Below are 22,804 nucleotides of genomic sequence, written 5' to 3' on the forward strand. Positions count from 1 at the left end.
ATGCAAAATCCTCCACCAGCAGTAAAAGCTGCAGAGGAGAAGCAGCCCCAGCCAGGGAGGGTGGGGGGGTTCTGCAAAGGGGTCCCCACCAGCCCCACAATTTGGGGAGCCCCAGCAGAAATCCAACGCAAAGCTGCTCTGGAGGTGAGGGGTTTCACTCCCTCCTGCACACACAGGAAGAAGCTGCAAAAACTCAGAGCCCTCCCGACAGCCACGCCAGCTCCTGCTGCAATCCTTCATCAGAAAAACCCCAAATAATTCATCATATGGAACAGCAAACAAAGATAAATTGAACGGCATATTCTGACACAATACCCTTGGTTAAAGGGTGGAAATCTGAAAGTACTTTGGGAAAAAGAAAATCTGCACATTAATGAAAAGTAACAAATACTTGATTGGATTATACGCACTTTCTGTATATTTTGTGGATGGACTTTATGTGATGTTCGTTAAGTTCTCTTAGCTCACAAATGGTGGACCCTAGAATTAAAGCCACAGCTTTAAAGCAACGGCTTGTGTCCCTGCACAAGCAAAAGGCCCTCTGCCTCAAAAGATTAAACCTCATCACAGATAGAGGATGTATATGAAATTCATACACTAACATCAGTGTTGTATAACATGCACATGTGGAAGGCCTATTTAAATTCATGGACATGAGGAGTCCATAGCTAGTCACACAGAAAAGAGGGTAAGAGCTATACAGTCGCAAAAAACAATTAAAATAAACCATCGTTTCTAGAGTCAGTCAACGGATTCACACAGTTTATAAGCTTCTCTTCAGTTTCTCCTAGAATCAAGATCTTGCGAGTAAGGATAACTGTAGGCACAGAACAGATACGTGGGTAGCTGAGTAAGAATAGCTACAGGTGTTATTTGTACATGAAAAAGGAAAATGTTGGAAGGAAAAAAAAAATCTGTTTTGCTGAGTGCTGCTGGGAAAAGGGTTTGTTATACTCAGAAAGTTGAGCATATGCTAATGATGAAAGGAAGAAATTGTATTTTTACAATTTGCATGATCGACTTGTTCATCGGAAGCACAGTCTGTTTCACGGAGCCTCGCGTACTGCGCAACAGCCAAATTATCTCAGTGGGGGGGCGAAGCAACAGAGGAGATAGATGCCTTCCCCTTGAGCCGTTCTCTGATAAAGACACACCACTTTTAGCTGCAAGATGACAAACTATATGTTCAAAGTGACAAATCATTTAATTAAAATTTACAAGCGGTTAAATACTGTTTGACCCAAATGGAGGCAGTTATCATGAATCAATTTTGGAGGAGGAACTCAACGTTTCAGCAAATCAATAGCTCACAGCTACAGTACCTGGACACTCTCCGCATTTCTTATGTGTGGAATGCCCTTTTGCTGGCTGCTGTAGAGTCTGGTTCGGAAAAGATCTCAATCAAGTTGAAAAGTAGTAACAATTTTACTTAGGCAGTGTTTGAACACTCTGAAGTTTCATGAATAGTTAATGTCACGTCAAGTGCTCAAGAAAAACGCTCTTGTATCTTAAGAGCAAATAGCTCAGATTTTGATGAGTTATGTTTTTTCATTGCATATACAGGCTGGTGGAAATTGCAATCATCTTTCATGAAAAGGCTCAGCAGTTTTTATTATAGGAAAGTAAGGGTGGCCATTGCATTTACTAACTAATGTAGTAAATGTAAAATTGCCAGGGTAACACGCGTTTTTATTTATGCTGCTGAGCACATAATGTGCTGGTAGTTTCATAAAAATATATGTTAGAGGAATTTCACATGCCAGAAAGCTGTAGATCTCTTTTATGTATATGACTTATCCAGTGTCCTTCTATTTAAGACGTACCCCATTACAAAGAACAAGATTAAGCGGTATTGACATACAAGGCAAACTCGAGAGATAATGCCGGTCTGGTCAGTTATAATTTAAGGTGGCACTATACTTAACTCTTCTGGAATTAGTAAAGAGTTCAACTTTTTGTTATTTATTTCGTCCATCACCTTATTATAATAAAAGCGCTATTGATGATTAATTGCTAGGCTATTAGCGCAGTTCAGCAGTAGACTTTCACGGATTATGTTTTTTTTCTTAATATACCTATAAAAACGAGAGCAATACGCATACTATGCAGAAATACAACCAGGAGAAACCCCAAAGAAATGCTTAAGAAAATCAGCAGACTAAAAACCGTATCTTTAGAAATCATCTGACAACCACCTCAGTGGAAGATTTATTTAAAGGTTGTCAGCTCCTCCAGCAAAAAAAGTTCCTTTCTCATACACAGTCATCAAAGAAAAAGGCAAGAAATCATGTACTAACCTGCTTAACTCAATATCCTTTGTCAAGATCAGAAGAATGATGTTGAAACTGTCCAGAAACTGTAAAGTTCAGTGTAAAAAATTATCATTCACAATGCTATATGACATTGCCTCAATGTAGCAGAACCAACAAAATCTTCATGATATATGAGAACTATCAAGGGTTGCCACTGAATACATAGATTTAATATGCTGCTTAATTCAAGAGCTTATTTACAATGTCACACTTCATTTTGAGGAAAATGATTCTGACAACCAATCATTTAAAATATAGAAAGAATGTTTTACAAAAGGTCAGAAGTACAAATATTTTACATATTAACTACTAATAAATTCATTTCCTCTAAAAGTTAGAAGGATCAGCACACTTCTTCAAAGCTATTTACAATATTTCAGCGCAAGACTCAGCCTCTAATTACCAATGTAAGTTGTAAATAATTGTCAAGTATGCAGATGAGCCAAAAATTCTATCAAATTAAAGTAATTAGCTCCCAAGTCAAATTTTTCTGTCACATTAAAAATGCTTTTCCTTTTCTCAAACGTGACACTTACAAATGAGGGCAACATTGTCAGAGAAGCAGTTATTGTAGGCTGCCAAAATTATGTGCTTTAAGTACCCGAAAGCACACACCGCGCATACTACTTTCAAAACAACCTGTGTTTCTCAGCAATTGACTTTATAACTCCATAGTTTTCCTACAGCATCACACTTCTGAATCGGGCAAATTTATCAAACTTGAACCTCTGCAGGTGACTCAAAAGTTACATACTTTGTGTGGAAATCTGAGTGTGGTTATCTGTCGTGGAGAGCCTCGGTTCTTGGCTCTTCTTGGTTCTTCTACACGGAAGAACCTTTCCAGACCTCACGGTTTGGGATACAGATGAGAACTGGGCTATGTACTACAACACAGGGATGCGGAACGGGAATGGGCAGCTGGTTTGCTTGTCCCAGTGCTTTCTCTAGCATGCTTATACTCTTATTCTCAGTGTCCTCTTAACCAGGGCTGTGTTTCCCATGTCCAGGGGAAGATCATGACCCATTCTCCTCTGTTTAATTTTGGACTCCTATGTAGAACCCAGCGTCAGCCTGTTCTAGGCTCGATGTCTTAATCCTTTGTGTACTCTTTTCTATTTAATTTTAAGCTAAGCAAGTGATGATGGTTTTTGTTGATTGCTATTGCTACAGATGGTAACAAAATCACGGCTAGATGTGTACTATAGATATGTAGGTAAGGAGGTAGTCCCAGCCTTGAACACATCACATCCGAAACCAGCACTATCAGCAGAAAACTGCAAAACAGAATGAAATAATGCATTATTTATTTGTTCCTTGCCCACAAGTTTCCTTTAAAATGATCCCTTTCTATTGCTACCCCCTCTATCTCTACAGTTGTTGCTAGTCCACATCTTCCAGACAAGGGTTTAGACTCAAAAATACAAGAGAGCTTTGTGGTTTCCTTTACCCCGACTGTGCCAAGAGCAGGTGAAGCATGCCTCCCAGAGTGGAGCACATACATAGGAGGGAAGGGGGTTTAGAGGGTGAGGGATACTCTGGTGAGACCTGTAGTTGAAAGCTATGGTATGTCTCTTACGAGCACGTTAGCAAGCGCATCTGTCTGCCAAGTACTTCTGCAAAATAAGTAAGAATTTTTCATTTTTTGACTAACGAAAAATATGTATGCTACAGCACTGTAATACATTTTTGAAAATATAAAATAATCTTCAAAAATGGACAAACAGAAAGCCTGACAACAACAGAAAAGTACACATATGTGCTTCAGAAACACTGTGTACATCACACTGCAGATTTACAAAGTCATCTTTCTGGAAGTAAAGCTTGGAAAATGAATGTAACATCCATATTTACTCACCGCAGTGTAGCTCCAGGGCTCATTAGCCATGCACATCATGTAAGCCTACAGTACGTGGGACCTGCATTTACCTAATATGCTAAGATTTCCCATAAATAAGCTCAGTAGAAATTAGGTCTGATATCAGTTCTAAAGAAGCATTGTAAAGAAATAGAGGGCTTCAGTAGATACATCATTTAGAAAACCATCTAAAAGTGATTTCATGGTTCATTCTCAACAGAAGAGCTTATTTTGTCTTTTCTGCAGATTTTGAGGTTTTCCATACATAAACTCATAAAAAAGTGTTTTTCTCACCGAATCTGGGGCAAGAAGGACAGTTTGAGAGTTGCACATTTGTCTTTTAGATAACAGTTTAAAACATGCAATAATTAAGAATAGCCCCAATTCAGTACCTGTTCAGAAATTGTGTCTGAGTCCATGTACATCCCAGAACTAGGATATCTTTACTGAGATCTTGGGAAATACGATGAATCAAATCGCCCAGGTTGGAAGGGACCTCGAAAGACCACGTGGTTCAGTCTTTCATGGGAAGCTGGACTAGGGGAAGTTGTCAATCCTGTCTGCAGTTACCACGTACCATCTCATAGAAACACAATGCGAAGTATTCTTGCATCCGACCACTCGGACTCTGGTGCACAGTGATGCAGTACCTCCCTACAGATGCATAACGAGCACATCTTAAATCTGAGGTCATGATGTTCTACCATATCTTTTCCTATCAGAGCTAGAATATGTTACTCTGGGCAATGAACAGCATTCTTGTACGTGGGAGCGTACAATCATAGGGTCACAGAACGGTCTGGTTGGAAGGGACCTTAAAGCTCATCTCGTTCCAAGCCCCCTGCCATGGACAGGGACACCTCCACCAGACCAGGTAGCTGCATTTCCTGGCTTTGCTGACTAGACTTGTTATTAAATTATTTTTGTGCTGATAGATAATAGGATGCTGTACATTGTGCTACCCAGTTTACACAACTCTGTATCGAGGCGTTGCCTTTCTTTTATAAAGCAGTGGCAATTCTGAAATCCAATGGAAAAAAATAATCAGTTGTGTCCAATTCTCAGTTCAAGGAGTTAATGCTTTAGCCAGTAAATTCTGCAGGCTTCAGATGTCTGTAGAAATGTCCTGATAATGAAACTCAGGATATTTTCTCTAGGCTGCCTCTTTCTATTTTTTTTCCTGGCAATGACCAGGAGGTCAGGCCCCTCAGCGCGCATCACGAGATGGAAGAGGGTGATTACAGAGAATGGCCCATCGATTTAAACAAAAAGATGCAACACCGTGTTATTTATTGCAACACCATGTTATCTATCAGCCAGATTACACAGATGTTATAATTTTTATTTCAGTACTATGCAAATGTGATCCAGCCTACTAAGCACAGTATTAATGGAAACATCTGCAATGAGCTAGAGTTTCGGGTTTGCGGGACCAGCGCTGGTGGAATTCTGGGGGGGGTTTTGCCCAGAGGTGCTTAGAAACAGATTGCATTTCTGAAGACAACCTTGTATCTTTGCCTGCGTAACCAAGCTGCGGAGACGGCAATGTGATGATCTCCTTTGACTTCTGTTAGAATTTTGAGCTGGAATTTTCACCATTTCCTGGACTGTTTTTATTAAATAGGCCTTATTTTACTCATGAAATCCTAGATAGTGTTTCTGGCTCATTAATACATAGTAGTAGATCGTATAACTCTGACTATCAAGCTATGCTAGGTTTGCATTTATTCAACTTTTCTCACATATGCTCCAAAGAGGTAGAGTGGATCTGATTCCGGAGAGCGCTCTTTGCTTGGTCTTTAGGCTAAGTAACAACTTTCATTTGAAGGCAAAGTTATCTGAGTCACTGAAGATAACCTTACCAAAGAGATTACTGCTGCAATAAAATACCAAATAATAGTCAAAAAAAAATCTTTACTTTTTTTTTAAAATAATCTTTGGGTAAATTATTTTCAGCACATCTAAAGAAGGGGAGGAAAGTTTGGCAAACTCAAAGAAAGTGGAAGTCGGGTTTTATTTCAAGCCATAGAAACAGCAGTGCCCTTTAACTTATTAATAGCTCTTATGTGGGAACATTAGCGACAGTTATAGCTCTTCAGGGTCTGATCCCGAAAAGAAATGGGTTAAAACTGCAAGTTTATGTAAAATATTTGAATCTGTTGTTGTTCCTATTATGCAAAGAGAAAGAGGAAGGAGACCAGAAGACGGTGCTTAGTCTAACAAAGCAGAACCATGCACGAGTGGTTCCTGTGGAAACAGGGCAGTGAGATCAGGGAAGAGACAGAGCTCATCCAAAGATAAATTTATCCTGGGAATAAGAAAATTCCTGCTCATTCAGAAGTGCAAATGTAGAGAAACCTTCCACTGATTGCTCCCAGTGGAAGACAAGTAACTGCTTTTAAGATAGATCTTAAGATATTTATGAGGGAAATCACAAGACACGATGCAACAGCAGAGCCGGGTTTGATAAGCCAAGAGGCATACGCTAATTATAGGTTCCACAGCTGCGTTCATTTTTCTACGAGAATTAAAGATCTGTTTAAAGTTTTCTGCGCAGTTTGCATACAACGGGCATGTCCTGAAGCCATCGGAAAACACTGAGAGCCAGTTCCTAGGAGAAATGGAGCTGCAGCCCGTGCTGTGGGCTGGGGAGCTGCCGCCAAGAGCTGCAGGCTGAGCTTTGGCTCTGCCATCAGCCACCCCTCCTTTCCTCCGGTGCAACCTGTTACGTCTCCGGTTCCAGAAAGAAATCAAAGGTTTCAGTCACTGCTGATTATGATGCATTCCTGGATTGTTATTTTTTAAAGGTCCAAAGAGAACATCTATAAAGGTCTCTTCCCATAGGCTAGAGAGGTGGTGTCCACTGTTATTTTCAACAGGTATTTGCACACTGCTCTCAAAACTCTGCGACAATGCAGATTTCTCATCCTTTCCGTGCAACCCAGAGCTAAGTTTGCCTTCAGAGCTATTCGGGGTCCTACCTGCTGCAGGTCAGACCTGTTGGTCTCATTCTACCTGTACAGACACAAGTAGATCACTCCCTTACCTTCTCCGGGGGCAATCTTTATGTGTATCCCACTGCTGTTATCAGGACTCCCTCTCCCCCTCGGGTTTTGAATTGTCCTGCTGTCCCAAGCTTTCCTCCCAGGTGAGATGTTCTCGTTGTTCTTCTCTGGGCTGCCTCCGTCAGTCCGTGCATCTCCCGGAGCGACCCATCCACGCCAGACACAGCCCCCTCACGCCAAGGAGAGCAGCAGCACCACTTCATTGGCTGCACTTCTATTTACGCACCCCAGAAATATATTTCTCCTTTCATAGCGAGAGAGCGTGGACGATCCACTGTAATCACAGGTGCTTTTCTGAGGACTCGTCACAGAGTCAATTCTTGTTCTTCCAGTACACGTGCAGTTGGCTATTTTTGTTAAAGAGCAGAAATTTTTTGGCCTTATTGAATTGAATTTTTTTTCTTCTGATCAAAAAATTTTTCTTAGTCACTAAGTTTATTTTGAATTTTAATCTGCCCTCTGAAATGCATGCAGCTCCTTCTCATTACAGCCCATCCAGCTCTGAGGTTCTTGCGTTAAAATCCCAGCTCGGGTCACCTTGGGATGGTCCCTGTACTGCTGGTCGGTGCTAGAAGCCCTGGGGGAGATGGTTTGCGATTGTCAATGACTCGGTGCACACTGCTTTTTTTTCTGAAGAGCTATGTTCAGGCTCAGTCTGCTTTGATGGACAGCGAGATGTCTGTGCAGTGCCATCGATTGCCGCCTCTGCTTTACTCTCTGGACAAGGCGCTTGGCTGATTTCTCTTGTCTCCTTTACTGGTTAAACGCAGGGATGAGGTGGTGATCTGGTTAAGCACGGGTTCATCCCAGGACTGGGGCTGGTATAACCTCTGTCCGCTAAACGCTCTCTCAGCCCTCTGAGGCTGGTACACATCCACAGCTCTGAAGTTCCTAAAAGATACTCTATCTGTTCCAGTACAACTGCTCTTCTCAGCTGTACGAAAGAAATTTGAGATAACTTGAATATAAAGGATGACACATAAAGCCAAATTTTATTCTATTCCCTCACAGTAATTTTCTTCATAAATACTTCTTGGGATTGTGAAATATTCCTTGCAGTACAAACCGGGTATGTCAGGGCTGTACTATTTTATCCTGTTAAACACTAAGGCACTCTATGTTCAGTGCCTGCTTCATTTATCCCATTAATGTATTAGAAGTATTCTTTTCCTTTGCATTATTTAATGGAAGGGTTTTTTATTTGATATGATCAAGTTTATCTGTGTCTCAGTGAAATTCCATTAAAGATATACCGTACAACAATGCGTAAGGGTTTAAATTTGGTTTTGTTTATGCAGCTGTAACCAAAGCATGTCTGCACTATCGGAAAGATTAGAGTGAGCCTGCTTTCTCTGAGTACTGCTGTTTTCCTGATTTTATGATACCCAGAGACATTCGCTTGAAGAAATACCTCGATAGGCAGCAGCACGTGGGGGATCTATTATTTACACTGATTACCTACAAAACAGGCTTTTGTGTTAGGGCTGCTATTGTTAAGAGTTTCTCCAAATCACCATTGCCCATTTTTCATGTTACCTGAATTGATTGTAAACACAGAAATATGAAGTAACAAAAACAGTGCGTGCCTGCCCTCCCTGAAAAGCCCACCCTTACAAACGCTACTGAGTAAGAACAACGGCAAGACCTTGCCGTTAGAGTGAGCAGTAACTACAGGGGGGTAGGTACCACGGTGTGATAATTGCCTGTAAATGGGGACTTTTCTATTGGCAACCGTATGCTAAAATTTAAAATGCAAGTTTGGAAACAAATCACACCTGGGTAATAAAGTTTTAACAGTACCTTTTCATTGTGAAAACAGTAGCAACATAAAGTGCTTGCATTCAAATGTATTCAAATGCAGTGGTTTGGGTTATAGCACTTTTTTAGCAATTCAAGGGTGTACGTATACTGAATAGAAAATGTCAATAGCTTCTGTAGGTCTCTAACTATCATATCACTAATAATTAGATGCTGAACTCCTTCAAAAAGCGCACATTGACAGTAGGGACCGCAGTGATTCCTTTGGCACATGAAGTAAAAATGTCCACAATCAAGGTTTTTGAGTTATCAGCATCTTGTGCCTCAGTATAAGATATCCATGTGCCTCCCATCTTGGAGAGGATTTTTTTCTGATATCTTAAATACTCTTCAACAATAGCATCCATTTAATTAGAATGAAAAGGTTATCTTACCCTCTCTCAACTAAGTTACCCAAATTTTGCCAATCCATCTGTAACTTTACATATTATCGAATTACTGTGATTTTTTTTAACTATAAAGTAACTGGAAAATTTACTCACCGTTGAAAAATTAGAGATGTTTTTGTTTCTCTAAAATAACACTTTTTTTTTTTGCATTAAATGTTTTGCTGTGAACAATAACAATCAGATTTAAACCTGGATTTCTATGAGAAGAGTCAATGACAATTTGGAAAATAAAACATTAGCTTTTGGAAGCTGACAGGAAAGAGGAATGAGTGTTAGGAAAGAAATCCTACAATTTTAGGGTTCTATTTTTTAACGCAGTTTTTGAAAGAGGAATGAAAGGCTGCTGAGAGGTGGTTGGCCTAGGCAGGTCTCAAGGCAGTGAAACTGGGGAAAAGCAAACAGGAGACGGCAAAAATCCGAGAGGTGACCCGATTCAACGACCCCTCGGCACCGTGACCGCCCACGGAGCGTGGCTGCTCCTTGCTGCTGCCCACCAAAGCTCTTCCCAGTCCCAGGACTGCATTTCCAAATGCAACTCTGATGAATTGATGGATGGATCTTTAGCTGCATCTTCTTCAGCCTGAGCATGGGATGCTCTCCTTAGAAAAAGCAGTAATTCTGTTTGCAAGATAACACGCTGCTGGCGAGTCAACCTAAGGGGGCTGGGGATGCTTCCAAACCACATATATTGAGATGGCTGCACTAAGTTCTTTTGAGAAGTTGCTGACTTTGGAAATGCTTTGTTCCATAGAGTTATTTGAGAACAGAAAGTCAGATACTTAAAAACCTTTTGCATATAGTTAACAACCTCCATCAGTTATGGCTTTGCTTTCTCTATAAGCTTAATGAAATGCAGCTGTTAAGTGTTCAGTAAGTAGGTCTAGTTTGAACAACTGCAAAATGTGTCTGGCATGCCCCATCACATTAATAAGCAAGCAAAAATCATCTTACTTAAAATTTACATTACCATGTGTATTTTTAGCTGGTTTTAAATTAGTACTGCGCTGTTTACAACATTTAGCATGAGTTATTTGTTGGTGTGTGAGTGGGTGGGATGGGAAGGGTGACTCTGACTACTGCTGAGGGCAGGGAGGGAACCGTGTCTCTTCTGATGCCTCCTTCGACCTCTGTTTCCACAGCCAGGGACCCCAAATTGCCAGGCAAAGATCCTCACAATTCTGAAATTACAACGCTGGGTGGCGGAGCTAGTTATCATGTTTTGATTGCCTGACTTTCATTTTAGTCCTGTAAATATCATATTTTATATTTTAACTCAGTCAGAATCGGTATCAAGAACCAGTTCCAAAATAGATACAGAGCATATCACAACCGAGATCTTTATGACTGAAACAAGAAATGCTTCTTTCTTCTTTTCTGTGCATACACAGAGATACATGCAAACACACACTGGGATAATCTTTCACTTTAAAACACTGCTGGTGGCATATCTGTCTCAAGTATTTAAAATACTAAGCTTTAATATTTTAGTGCAACAAATAGTTGGTTTTTGCTTCTCCAGTTAGTTAGAGCAATAACCTTTTATTCTCCGTATTCCTATTTTAAGACTCAAAAAATGCTCCAGTATTCATTTAAATTAGAAATAAGAAACAAATCAGCACAAGACATTCGTTTTACAGTTCCCGCATCTCACAGCAGCCTTGTGTGAATGCCAATGAACAGGACCTGACAACACCCCTCTCTTATCAATCCCATCGGTCTATTGGGGGGTTCATCTTCCAAATCTTTCTGCCAACGCTCACATTTCAGAGAACGATAAAGCCACTCTTTTAAAAACCTTGCAGTTTTTGGCTTTATCCTCTACAGCTCTGCCTTATCCACCTGGGCAGAGTTAGCTTATGGACAACTTTTGCAATATTTTCCGTCTCCTTTCTCAAGGACTTTCAGATATATTTGTCTCAGTAGTGCTAAGTGACTCCTGGCTAGAAAATATGCAAAAGCAAAATTCTGCCCAAAGTTTCACCCAAGTGACCCAGAGAATGGCTGCACAGGCATTAGCAGGGCACAGTTTGGCTGCTCCCTATAATAATAAATTTGATGTAGATGATGCTATAGGGAGGTGGCATCCCCTTGCACGTTCCTCCCTTGTTCCCGGCATAATCCTTGTCCCTACAGTTTCATGAGCGAGGCCTGGGGAGACAAATGAACACTGCATACAGGTGAGGACACGTCCAGTGGGGCTGAGCTGCCTTGTCTAACAGTTGGTTATACCCAGCAAAAACGTTTTTCAGTGCCCCGTGAGCCAGCACGTAAAATGTGTTTCACTTTTCCCAAAGCTGGGGCTGCATAGCTCTGCGCTGATTTCTTCACTTGACTTCCTTCGCTGGGATAAGCAAAACATGTTGACCATACATCACTTATAAAATAGTCTCTTGCAAATGTATGCCTTTATTTAAAATATAAGCATTTTGCATTTCAAATGCGTTCTGGCGATGTTGGCCTGCGCAGCGCTGTACGTTTCTCTCTCATCAAAAGGAATTTCTGTGATTCATACCAATAACAGAGGAACATCCGACTGGAGAGGACCTTCTGAGTCACCACATCCAGCTCTCAGTTACCACAGATGCGGTCCAAACGCATTTCAACATTATTTAAATTATCAGCATTTTCCAAGTGTTATTATCATGGTCAAAGCTCTGTTTAATCAAAGTCTCCATCTGGCACACACTTCAAAAGGGCCTCCTTATTCAGATTTATCTATTTAACTTCAGTACTGAATTTTCCATCACTGCAAATTTCCTGTCTCGGGCACTTAGCCTTGAGGATGATTGCATTTGCATAAGACTAAACTAATCGGTGTCTTCGCTTATTCATTTTTACACAAGATTTTAAGTTTTTTTTTTCTCCCAAGGTCAAGTTTTCTACAATCCTGCCTGGCCTCCGAGGCACAGAGTGAGGCTTCTCTTCTTGACAAACTTTCCTTTGGTCAAAACGCTCGTAAGCCTGTTCTAGTGCTCTCCAAGCAGATTACCTCTCCTATCGCAAGCCATTGCTTTCTAATTCAGTCTTTTATAGACTGTCAACCTGCTCCTCCCAAGCCATAAATCCTCAACTAACTTCAAGTGGAACAATATTTAGAGATGTTATCTGTAGGACTCAACTGAGCCTTCAGAGTCCCATTATCTTACAATCTTTTCTTTTTAAAAAAAAACATTTTTGACAGCCCCGTCTTTTTCATCTTTTTTTTCTTACTGCTTTGACCTTGAGTTAGTCTATTCCTTCCTTTTCTGTATATTTTAGATGTTGCATAAAAACCTACTTATTAAGGCTTTCCTATAATAAATCATTAACCTGAATATAGTTACATGAAATGCTTATTAACATATCCCTGCCTAATTCATTTAAGAGAATTAGTCTTGCTTATTCAGACAACCTAAAGAGGTCCATGCTTTTGTCTACAAGGCATCAGCATTAAAGCTTATAATTATTTCTGGTTAATGCAGTCCTTGGTGTTAGGAAATGTTGGTTTGCATGTTTCAGCATAGTACTTTTCCTAATCTCTTGTATTAATTAGAGATAGTGATATAATATTACTTTGTTCCTTTCTATTCACCACCAGGAGAGATGTCTGAGTATAATCCTATTTGTGCTAAGAGTGTGCTTAAATCTTTTCACAACTGCTAACTGTTACAAAACATTAGGATTATGTAGAATAATCACTAAATTAGAAATAAAGGAGAGCTTGATAGGAGCACGCGGGCTTCAGAGGCATGCACACAGGGGCCTGGGCTGGCGGTCGTGCTCCGACGGCGGCGGAGGACAGGCCAAGTGCCAACCTTAGCAGGGGTTTCTCCGTCCGCAGGACGGTGACACCGTGTAAACGGCTCCCAGGAAAGATGCTAGATGTGGTCTTGTCAAAAGTGAGAAACAGATCCGCTTTTATCAATAACTCATAACACAGGGAGTTACAAAGCCGTTGTCCCTGCTGCGACAAGAGCTCCCGCTCGCACAGATCTACAGATAATTTTAATGTATTAAGGGAGATCAGACGAGCCTGATAATGCTTATAAGGGCACGGTGCAGCACGCGCACACAACCCCCAGTTCTGTAACCTACTGCTGTGTGTCAGTATTGAGGGTTACTCTCAGGTGACGATTGCAAACCCCAAGGAGCACAGGGCTCCCCGCCGAGTTCCATGGGGGAAGAACCATCTTTTGGGAGAGGGCATGCCCAGGGACCTGCCAAACCCCGCCGGGTCCCTTCGCAGCTCTTCAGCGACGCTGCCGTCCCGGCGGCTCAGCGTGACACCCTGCCCCTGCCTGACCAGACGAGATGCTGCTTGTCGGGCTCGGAGGAAAATTTAACAACTTATGCATTAGCAAGACAGTAAATTATTACCCCTCAATGACTGAAGCTGATATTTTTTAAACTTTTTTCATCTTCTAAATCCTAAATCCAGGTCATTTTACGTGTCAACCATCAAGCTCATTTTAATCTTCTTCTAGACGGACATTCACTTTCTTTTAAGGTATCACTACCACGGCTCTGAACTGGGTTTGCACCGCCAAAGGATTTGACCTTGGTTTCTATTTCAGTTACCGCGACATTGTTCTGGATGAGAACCTTTAGCCAGATAAATACCTCTCTGCAGGTCAACGGCTGTTCTCCTTCCCCTCTCTGTGTACCCAAAGCTCCACAGGCTGTAAAATCAGTTATAAACAGAGTTATAATGGTGGTGATAGGTATTACGGAAATACCCAGGATAGCTGCAGATGTAATCACAGAGTCAAATAATTCATGCTTTTATTTAATGCCTAATCATACATACCTCCACCATTATCTTGCTGTACAAATATTAAGACGGCAAGTGCAAGTGTGTGTGTCTGTGTAAAACAATGACATTCAGTGATAAGATCTTAGTGGGGGGGGGGGAAAGAAGCTGTGAGTTTTATGCTATTTTCAAACATTTAAATCTTTTCAGTCATTCCTAAACTAAGATTTTTAGTCTGACATAGAGAACCATCAAAAAAAACCTATGAAAATTAACCAGTCCAAGCACAAAATGACCTTGCCTACCATTACACAGCAATGATAATGAAAATAAGGATACTGAGTACTTATCAAAAATAAGTATTCATTCCAGATGAAAAACTAAGTGGACCATACTAAGAATCCTTAAATTTTAAAAGTAAGTTTGTTTACTTTTAAAAGTTCTCAAAAGTCCACAAAAGATCTACAGTATTTTATTAATATTTGGGAACAAAATTTTCTTTTGCTAGCAAAACAATCAGGCAGGCACAGGAAAAGTTAATCAAAATACCAAGGTGAAAAAGAAAAGGACTGCAGAAGCTTATTAATTTTTACAAATTTTTAAGAGCCAAGCACAACATTTTAAACTGTATGCCATCCAGTAGACTTACCGTGACATTGTAATTGATGCAGCCTATTTGCCACTAACCGTGAGAGAGGGACATCTGCTTATAAATTCACTTTGGAGACTACAAACACTTGGAGATTTCCAGAAGTCAAATTAAAGTTAAGAGGCATAATGATCTGGCAAGACTTTCCCAATCATTAAGTCACCGTCCGTCGTTCCTGAGACAAGCGGGTGTTCCCCAGCTGAACGCACCGGCAGCGCCCTGCCCGTTGCTGCCAGCCGAGCTTCCCAAAGGCTGCTCTAATTTGGGATGCTAATTATAAAGGGAGACTATTAAAGCCCAGGGTTTTCCCACTGACAGATGAGTTAGAGGGTCGAAGAAGCGCACCACGATGCACTTGCTGAACTGCTGCTCCTGAGCCGGCATATGGCAAATGTTTTCCAGTTACCAGTTCCAGTTTGAATTGAATAGCGTGGCTTTTTAAACCTGCACTACACAGTTCCAAAAAAGTCCTTTAAAACCAATTTCTGATCAGTGTGCCTGTTGGCACGTCATAGATTTTGGGGACGTTTCCACCATGACAGCAGTTTCTTTGTTCGGGGGGACTCTTGGGGCCATGTGAACACCAATGTGAATAGCTTTGGGTTTATTTTGGTTTTCTCTAGCAAATGCCACTGCAGGTCTCACTAAGTGAAACGATACCCAGCAGGCACTAATCAGCAGACCCTCGTGACAGGAGGCTGGCACCAGTTTGCCCTCTTTAAAGGAACCTGAGGAAACAGAGCAGGTATGAGAGGGGCTGGAGAATCATTTTGTATTTCGGCTCAAGCTCTTTCAGAGCATCAGCCCTGGTGAACCTGGACACCATGCAGCACAGCTGGGTTTCATTCTTTATTGTAATGCCAAAAACAGGTTTAAAGAAACTCAGAGAGCTTATTGAATGGTTTTTTGAGATGAAATCTTGCTTGTCAGACCTAGCCATAGCATCGACACCCCAGGCCCTCAGGGGGGCGAGGTGTGGGACAGGGTGGGATCGAACAGGGCTCATATATGGCCCATGGACCAGCAAAACCAGCCCCTGCCCTCGTTTGGCATCCTGCCCCTCTTGTACCACAGGAACTCAGCCCTCGGAGCAGTTTATTCAAACCCAGCAGAGTTGAGGGACTTAAACTTCTCCAGATTTGCTTCTCCTTCAGGTTTCTTTCACATCAAATTCTTCTGGTTAGCCAGCTCTGGGAACCATAACTCTTTTCTATTATCTACCTAAGTCTATGTATTTTTCCCCCATTAATTCACCTACTACCTTTGTGCTGAAACAATCCAGATATGATTTAATAAGCTTTGGAAAGATAGTATGAGTTCATATGCAGGAAATCAGATTTACATAATTTTCCACTCGCTTTTATAGCCACCGTAGTTCAAATTATCTTTACGTTGGGGAAACTCTTTTAATATGATAAAATGAAATACCACCTACACTCTGCTTCAGCTTGCTAGCCCGGTTTTTGTAATAAATTAAATGTTGATTTGTCATACTGATTTATCAGAGAAAGTTGCTTTTTAATGAGAAGAGACAAGAGCGTCCTGTCCTGCAGTTAGTCATGGTTATAAGTCACTAAACTAAGCTTCAAAAATCAAGCTTCATCTTGTAGGTTTTTTTATCACCTGCACCTTTCTGCATAGGGGGAAAAATGAATGATTTTTGGTTTTATCACATATGCTGTGCCAAATAAAATGTCGTATGTTGAAAATGGACCTGGTAGCACACGGCACAAAGGAAAAGGGACGTTTATGTTTCAGTATTCAGAGTGAACAAGACTTGAAATTCAGGAGACTGCATCCTGCAAAAGCAAACAGGATTTGGTGAAACTCCCAGGTTTACTTTATTTTTTTTTGGGCGACTGCTGTAGTCTCTCCTACTCCTCCAGCCAGGCTGCGATTTTAGTGAAATCCCCTCTCTTGTTTTATTAGCGTTGTTCATCTTGGGAGGGGGAGGGCTTTCCGTGCAAGCCAGACACTGGGTACCGACCCCACCGAGTGAGATCCTGCTCTCCTCCCTGGGCTCCATCCTGCCCACACCCTCCCGGCCATGCCAGAGGCACGGCTCGCGCCTGCCATTAGGGATGCTTCACTTCTCCTCCTCTTCTCTGCCCAAAAGGGAAGCACGTGAGGATTTGGTGAGGAGTGCTTACTCAGAAGCACTGCACGCGCCATACCCTGATGTCTCCCTGCCAGAGGTGGACTTGGCACTGGCAAGGGACAGCGGTGCTGTCAGAGGCAGCTCACTCCTGGGCAAGGTGGCGGGACAAGCTTTGACTTGGCCCCGGGAAAACTGTCTTCTGCACCGTTGGTACCTGTTCTGTGTGGCCGTCTCCCACATACCTGCAGAGTAGAGTTGTTGGCTGAAGTCTCATCTTCAGACCATCTCTTGGTGTTCCCAGTGCAGATAGCCCTGTGACTTGAGGACGGCAATGTAATGGGGTGAAAGGAGAGACCTCAAGGAAGAGGCAGGATCCTCCACATGGTATCCAACCCCGTACCAACCCAAGGCTCCCAGGCAGCCTCTCCTCTTCGCTCAAACACGGCTTGTGTGTTTTTCCACAGTAGGCACCTTAGTGGTTTCTCCCTTTGGTAGCTCAGCCTTTGGGTTGAGCATCGCCAGCTCACTCAAGATGGGTCATCAGGAATGCGCTTGGAAATGTCTGTTCCCCTTCTGCCTTTCCGACACTTCTGTCCTCTGAGAGGAAAAAGCCTTGAGCGTCAGGATGTGGGCACCAAGCTGGCTCAGCCTTGCTCAGCATCCACCAGCTAATCTCCACCTGTGCTTCTGGCAGACACTGGGTCAATCTAGTTAAAAAAGCAAATTCTGCAACTTGTATCTAAATAAAGTGCCATTGACATAAGCAACACCTGCTTGTAGAAATGGTACTCGATACAAGACTTGCACAGATTTTATGTTTTAGAATAATCTATAGTACATTCATATAGTCTGGAAAGCAAAGCTTTTGGTACCAGTGTTCAATCAAAGAGAACAGGGTGCTGTGTACAACTATAAGAGGTCAGGGCTTGATGGATCATATCACAAAAAATATTTGATTTGAGAGAAATTTTGTACAGAAATCTGCTGGCCAAAGTGAGCCTGCAGCGTTTATTTAGCAGCCGAACATCCCAATAGCATCATCCTGATAGCCTCGGCTCAGAGCAGGGTGAGGTAACAGGTCCTTTTCCTTCCTCCTGCCTGTGGCTTTACAAGACCGAAATCATCATTTTCTGCCCAGGTCCGTTCCCGTGCCGCAGTCAGGAAAGCCTGCGGGCAGCCCGCTCCGACGGCTACAAATGATTGCCTCCTCACTTGTTTCTCAACACTGTTTTCTATTTTAACTCTCTTTGCAGGCACTTACTGTAATATTTACTTAGGAATTTGAGAAAGACTTTGTATTAAAGCAAGTAAATACAGTTTCTTCAAAGAGACTGAAAATAAATATGAATGTCTTTGGCTAAGCAAAATCGTCAAACTTTGTCTTCTAAAGTTAGGCAGAAAATGAGTTGTTTTCCAACAGAGCTAGATATATTCACCTTTCATTGATTTCAGCGGAGATCCTAATGCTCAGTAACTTAAAACCAGATCAATTATTCAGAAGTTTAAGCATGAAGTGCTCATCTGATGTTAAGTATTCACATTTTTAAATGCTTGCCTCAATAACGATTTATTCTCTTCAAAACAAAAAGAAATATTCACTGAGCGATGCAGCAGGAGGGCTTGGCTACTTTGGCAGCATTCTCTCCAGTTTTCAGAAGAATGCTTTTGCTGCCCTAACAGTTATCCTAGAAGAATTAACGAAAACTAAGAATTTGGGGGTCTAAGAGTGGAAATTTTCACTTAACTCCTTTTTCTTCTCTTTTCAGCTCCCAGTACAGCCCAGTACGGGATCACTGGTGACGCCGAAGTCCTCTTCTCCTGCTGGTACCTTGTGTTGACACTGTCCTCCCTCACCAGCATATTCTACCTGAAGAACATCATTCTGCACTAAATGTAAAGACCCATAAAAGGCTTTTAAGGATTCTCTGAAAGTGCTGATGACTGGATCCAATCTGGTAGAGTTTGTTAAAAGCAGCGTGGGATATAATCAGCAGTGCTTACATGGGGATGATCGCCTTCTGTAGAATTGCTCATTATGTAAATACTTTAATTCTACTCCTTTTTTTGATTAGCTGCATTACCTTGTGAAGCAGTACACATTGTCCTTTTTTAAGACGTGAAAGCTCTGAAATTACTTTTAGACGATATTAATTGTGATTTCATGTTTGTAATCTACAAGTTTTCAAAAGCATTCAGTCATGGTCTGCCGAGTTGCAGACCATAGTTTACAAAAAAAAAAAAAATATTGCAGTAAAAATGTGCTTCTTTAAGGCTGCAATACAATATTCAGTTCCCTTCTTAAATAGCATTCTATCCACATTTACACAGAAACATTTTTCTTTTTTTTGATAAAAAAAATTAATCAAATAATATTGCCTTCAAAATATTTCTTCAAAATATTACACATATCTAGATTTTCTTCTAGCATGATATTCAGGTTTCAAGAATGAGCCTTGTACTATAACTGCATTGTGCAGTACTGCTTTCTGTTTTCTTTCCTCTTTCCTGCAAATTCAGCATGGGTGTGCCTTCATAAAACACTACTTTCCTCTTCCTTTCCAACAAATCTGGAATGTGTTTTGGGAAACGCTAAAGCATCCTTTTGAGCATAAGAAATCTCCAGTCGAGACAAAGGTGCTATTGGCTAAAAGGAAAGCCTCCTCTCCCATCGCCAGGGCGTCATCGAACTGCTTCAGCCTGAACATTTTTAGGCAATCGGTCAAGGATAGCACCAACTCCTTTTTATGTTTTCCATCTACCACCACTAACCAGTAGGTGATCTCTGTAAAAACTAGTTTTCCCGTTACAAAACAGAATGCAAATTATTTTGAGATATCTTTTGAATGTAGGAACGTTTCCCTTAGTCATTCTAAATCAAAATTCCTAAATGGCTGTAAATGTGAGAAGCTGACTAGTCCCTTTTGTATTACTGGCAAAAACTACATGAATTGGTATTTTTCTTGCACTTAATTTTGTACTGGTTTGGCTAATTTAGCAATGATAAAGGATGCTTTTAAATATTAGATATCTGAAAATACATTAAGTATCAAGCAGAATTTTATATATATACATATATATATATAAAATACATATATATATTAAAACGAGGTTGCTCCAATAACTGTACTGAAGTGCATGTTGCCGTCCATGATAGAATCATCTTTACAGTCAGGACTTCACTACCGTTCTACTAACACTATACAAATATCCTACCACAGCAGTTAAGTCCTCACACACAACTTCCTAGTACTGCAGTCTATCAAGATAGTACTTTCATTTCACTCAGTGAAGGATCAAGTTTCAAAATAGCATATAATGCTACTAACTTTTTTTTTTTTTTGTAAACAGCCTGGACAGCATTAACACAAAATGTTGCTCGCAGTTTACAGCTGAATTTTAAAATGTCATCTGTGTAAATTGGTGGGGCATGACTATGGCCAACAGCCCTTGAATGCAAGATCTCCCGGTGACCCCAACAGATCTTGACTTGCTTACAAAACAACTATAGATGACCACAATAATAAAACCATTATCAACGTTATTATTCCCCTGTTTTGTATATGAACTCCAGTAGACGACACAATTACTATGCTACAGCATTTTTTCTCCTTACAACAGGTTTTTGTAGTGAGCAATACCAGGTGAGCACTGTGCATACTCAGCAGTTCCAAATTGGGTTTACAGATACCCCTGGTTTTGAAAAGCAGTCTCTGAGTTTCACTAGTCTCAATATATACTATCCCACGCTTACATGTAGACAGAATATGCAGTGAATCTGTTGTAGGTACTGATAAACTCAGCCCCAGGGTATAAACGGAACTATGTTGACTCCAAAATATGGCAATAAAATGTCCTGGGTCACTCTGCGTATGTTCGGTGACAGATCGTACTATTCCTATCGTATTATTTACAGCCGTATGCTAAGCAGTTACTCTTTTCAGAAATGTGGCATTTTTTAAAACCTTGAATAACATGACAAAATTCATTCTTTAGGAAATAGTGTAAACTCAATTCAAATTATACTATACACAGTCCTGATATTCTGATCTCTCTTGTATTGCAGCTTTAAAGTGCTATATTTTAGAATCCATTCGCTAGAAACAGTGGTGCTGCAGAAAGTGTCATGTCAGTACAGTTTTATGAAGAAAAAAGGATATGCATAGCCCAACTCGTATGCCTCGTCTCCCATAAAATTGAGAGATGTTTCTATACTGTGGCTGGATCAAATTATATATTTTGATGATATATTTCATTTCAGTGATTCCTGATTTCTGGATCCTGAAATTTCCAGCAACAGAATAGAATGAACAGCAGCTTTATTAAATACGAAAAAAAAAAACCACCGACATAAACGAAGTATTGACTGTTTGCATTCATACCAGGTAGAGCCATTGGATAACACGGACAAGATACTTAGTCCCATCTCTGAATTTTCACTTAAATTAGGGGGGGACTTAATTATTGTCATGTCCAAAAAGAAAAAAAAAAAAAAAGAAAACCGACAAATGTTTCTTGGTGCCGATGGCGTTCCCTTAGACGAAATAGGTATTTAATATCAGTCAGACCTGCGTGCTCAGCAGCGGGCGGGCGGGCGTGCGTGCGAAGGGCCGTGCGAGGCGTGCTGGGGCTGTGCCCAGGCTGCCCGGTGTCCGTAGGGTCGGTCCCCCGAAGGCTGCTCATCAGGCTCTGCCCTGCTCAGCCCTCCACTCCTACAAAGAGATACAGCCGTGCTTAACTTTATGCACCGATTAATCCAACAGACATAGCACGTATAGCCAAACAACCTTAATTTTTGCAGGATTGGAGCTGTAGGCGGTGTTGATCAAATAAAGAAACTTGGTTCTTGGCGAATCTGTTCCATGCGGTAAACTGGTAATTGTACAGATTGGGACTCATTGGGGCGTTCTTCCAAAACGGACAGTGCAGACTGCTGCCAATTGAACACAACCACATTTTACGAAATCTACCCGCCCTGTAATTTGTGGGGTGTATTTGCTTTAGGCAACTGTTTGAAGGTACGTTCTATGCTTCTTCAAAGGATTAACCCATACTGTTCATATCTGTCGGGCAAATATTATTATATTTATTCCCACCTTTCAAATGTGAAAAATAAATGGCTTAGCTCCGAGCACTATAACTGAATATTTATATCAAGATTGTTGTCCATATTGGAAACCCCAAAGTCTGTAACACCGTAAGTTCCTACTTGTGCAATAACTCAGGTCTGCAATTACCACTGCATCGGTGACATACATAGAAGCGATGATGCTCTAATTATACAGTTGCTGATCGTGATATTATACTAATACTGAATTAAAGGATGTCTCACAACTTCTTGAACAAATGCAGTTTCTCAAGGGTTTATATCTTGGCAGGAAATGTATCCTTCATAGCTAGACAGCTTTTTTTAAACTTTTCAATATATATATTTTTTTTAGAAAGTATGCTGTTTTTAAGATACAGGAGTGTTAAAAAACGTCACCAGTAAAAGCTGCTTTTTTGCACAATTTCAGAGCTAGCGTTCTAGACAAACAATGGTAAATGTTATGCCTACCAAAATCTTCGCTTAGTCCACGTAACTGTGTTATAAAGAATGTGTATACCAAAATATGTATTTACATTGATAAACAATATGCCTTAAAGACTAAATATGCATTTACTTCTAAGACTGGATCATACTTGTGCCCAGTCTGGAGGTAAATAATCCATATTTCATAGCCGGCCATGGAAGGTTTTGTTTCTTTGGAGAAAAAAGAAAAAGGAAAAAAAAAAATGTTTCTTTTAGAAGAATCTTAAGTAATTTTAAAATTCTTGCATAAGCTGACATATGTGAGGAAGTTTAGGAAAAGGATAAATTTTAGCCTGACACTTTAGCCATGGCAAGGCATT

At 40.9% G+C, this 22,804-nt stretch overlaps 1 protein-coding gene across 1 annotated transcript in view; it reads left to right on the forward strand.

Annotated features, from left to right (window-relative positions):
• Nucleotides 1-19,320, forward strand: part of NEGR1 (neuronal growth regulator 1) — a gene marked incomplete at its 5' end in the record, with an annotated part of 107,430 nt that extends 88,110 nt beyond the window's left edge. Inside the window, one exon of the mRNA XM_009698162.1 lies at nucleotides 18,682-19,320. Coding sequence (XP_009696464.1) covers nucleotides 18,682-18,806 — 125 coding nt within the window. The remainder of the gene's footprint in view (nucleotides 1-18,681) is intronic.
• Nucleotides 19,321-22,804: the final 3,484 nt, after the last annotated feature.

This window comes from Cariama cristata, unplaced genomic scaffold, assembly GCF_000690535.1.
Source record: "Cariama cristata isolate BGI_N322 unplaced genomic scaffold, ASM69053v1 scaffold7924, whole genome shotgun sequence".
Classification (NCBI taxonomy): Eukaryota; Metazoa; Chordata; class Aves; order Cariamiformes; family Cariamidae; genus Cariama; species Cariama cristata.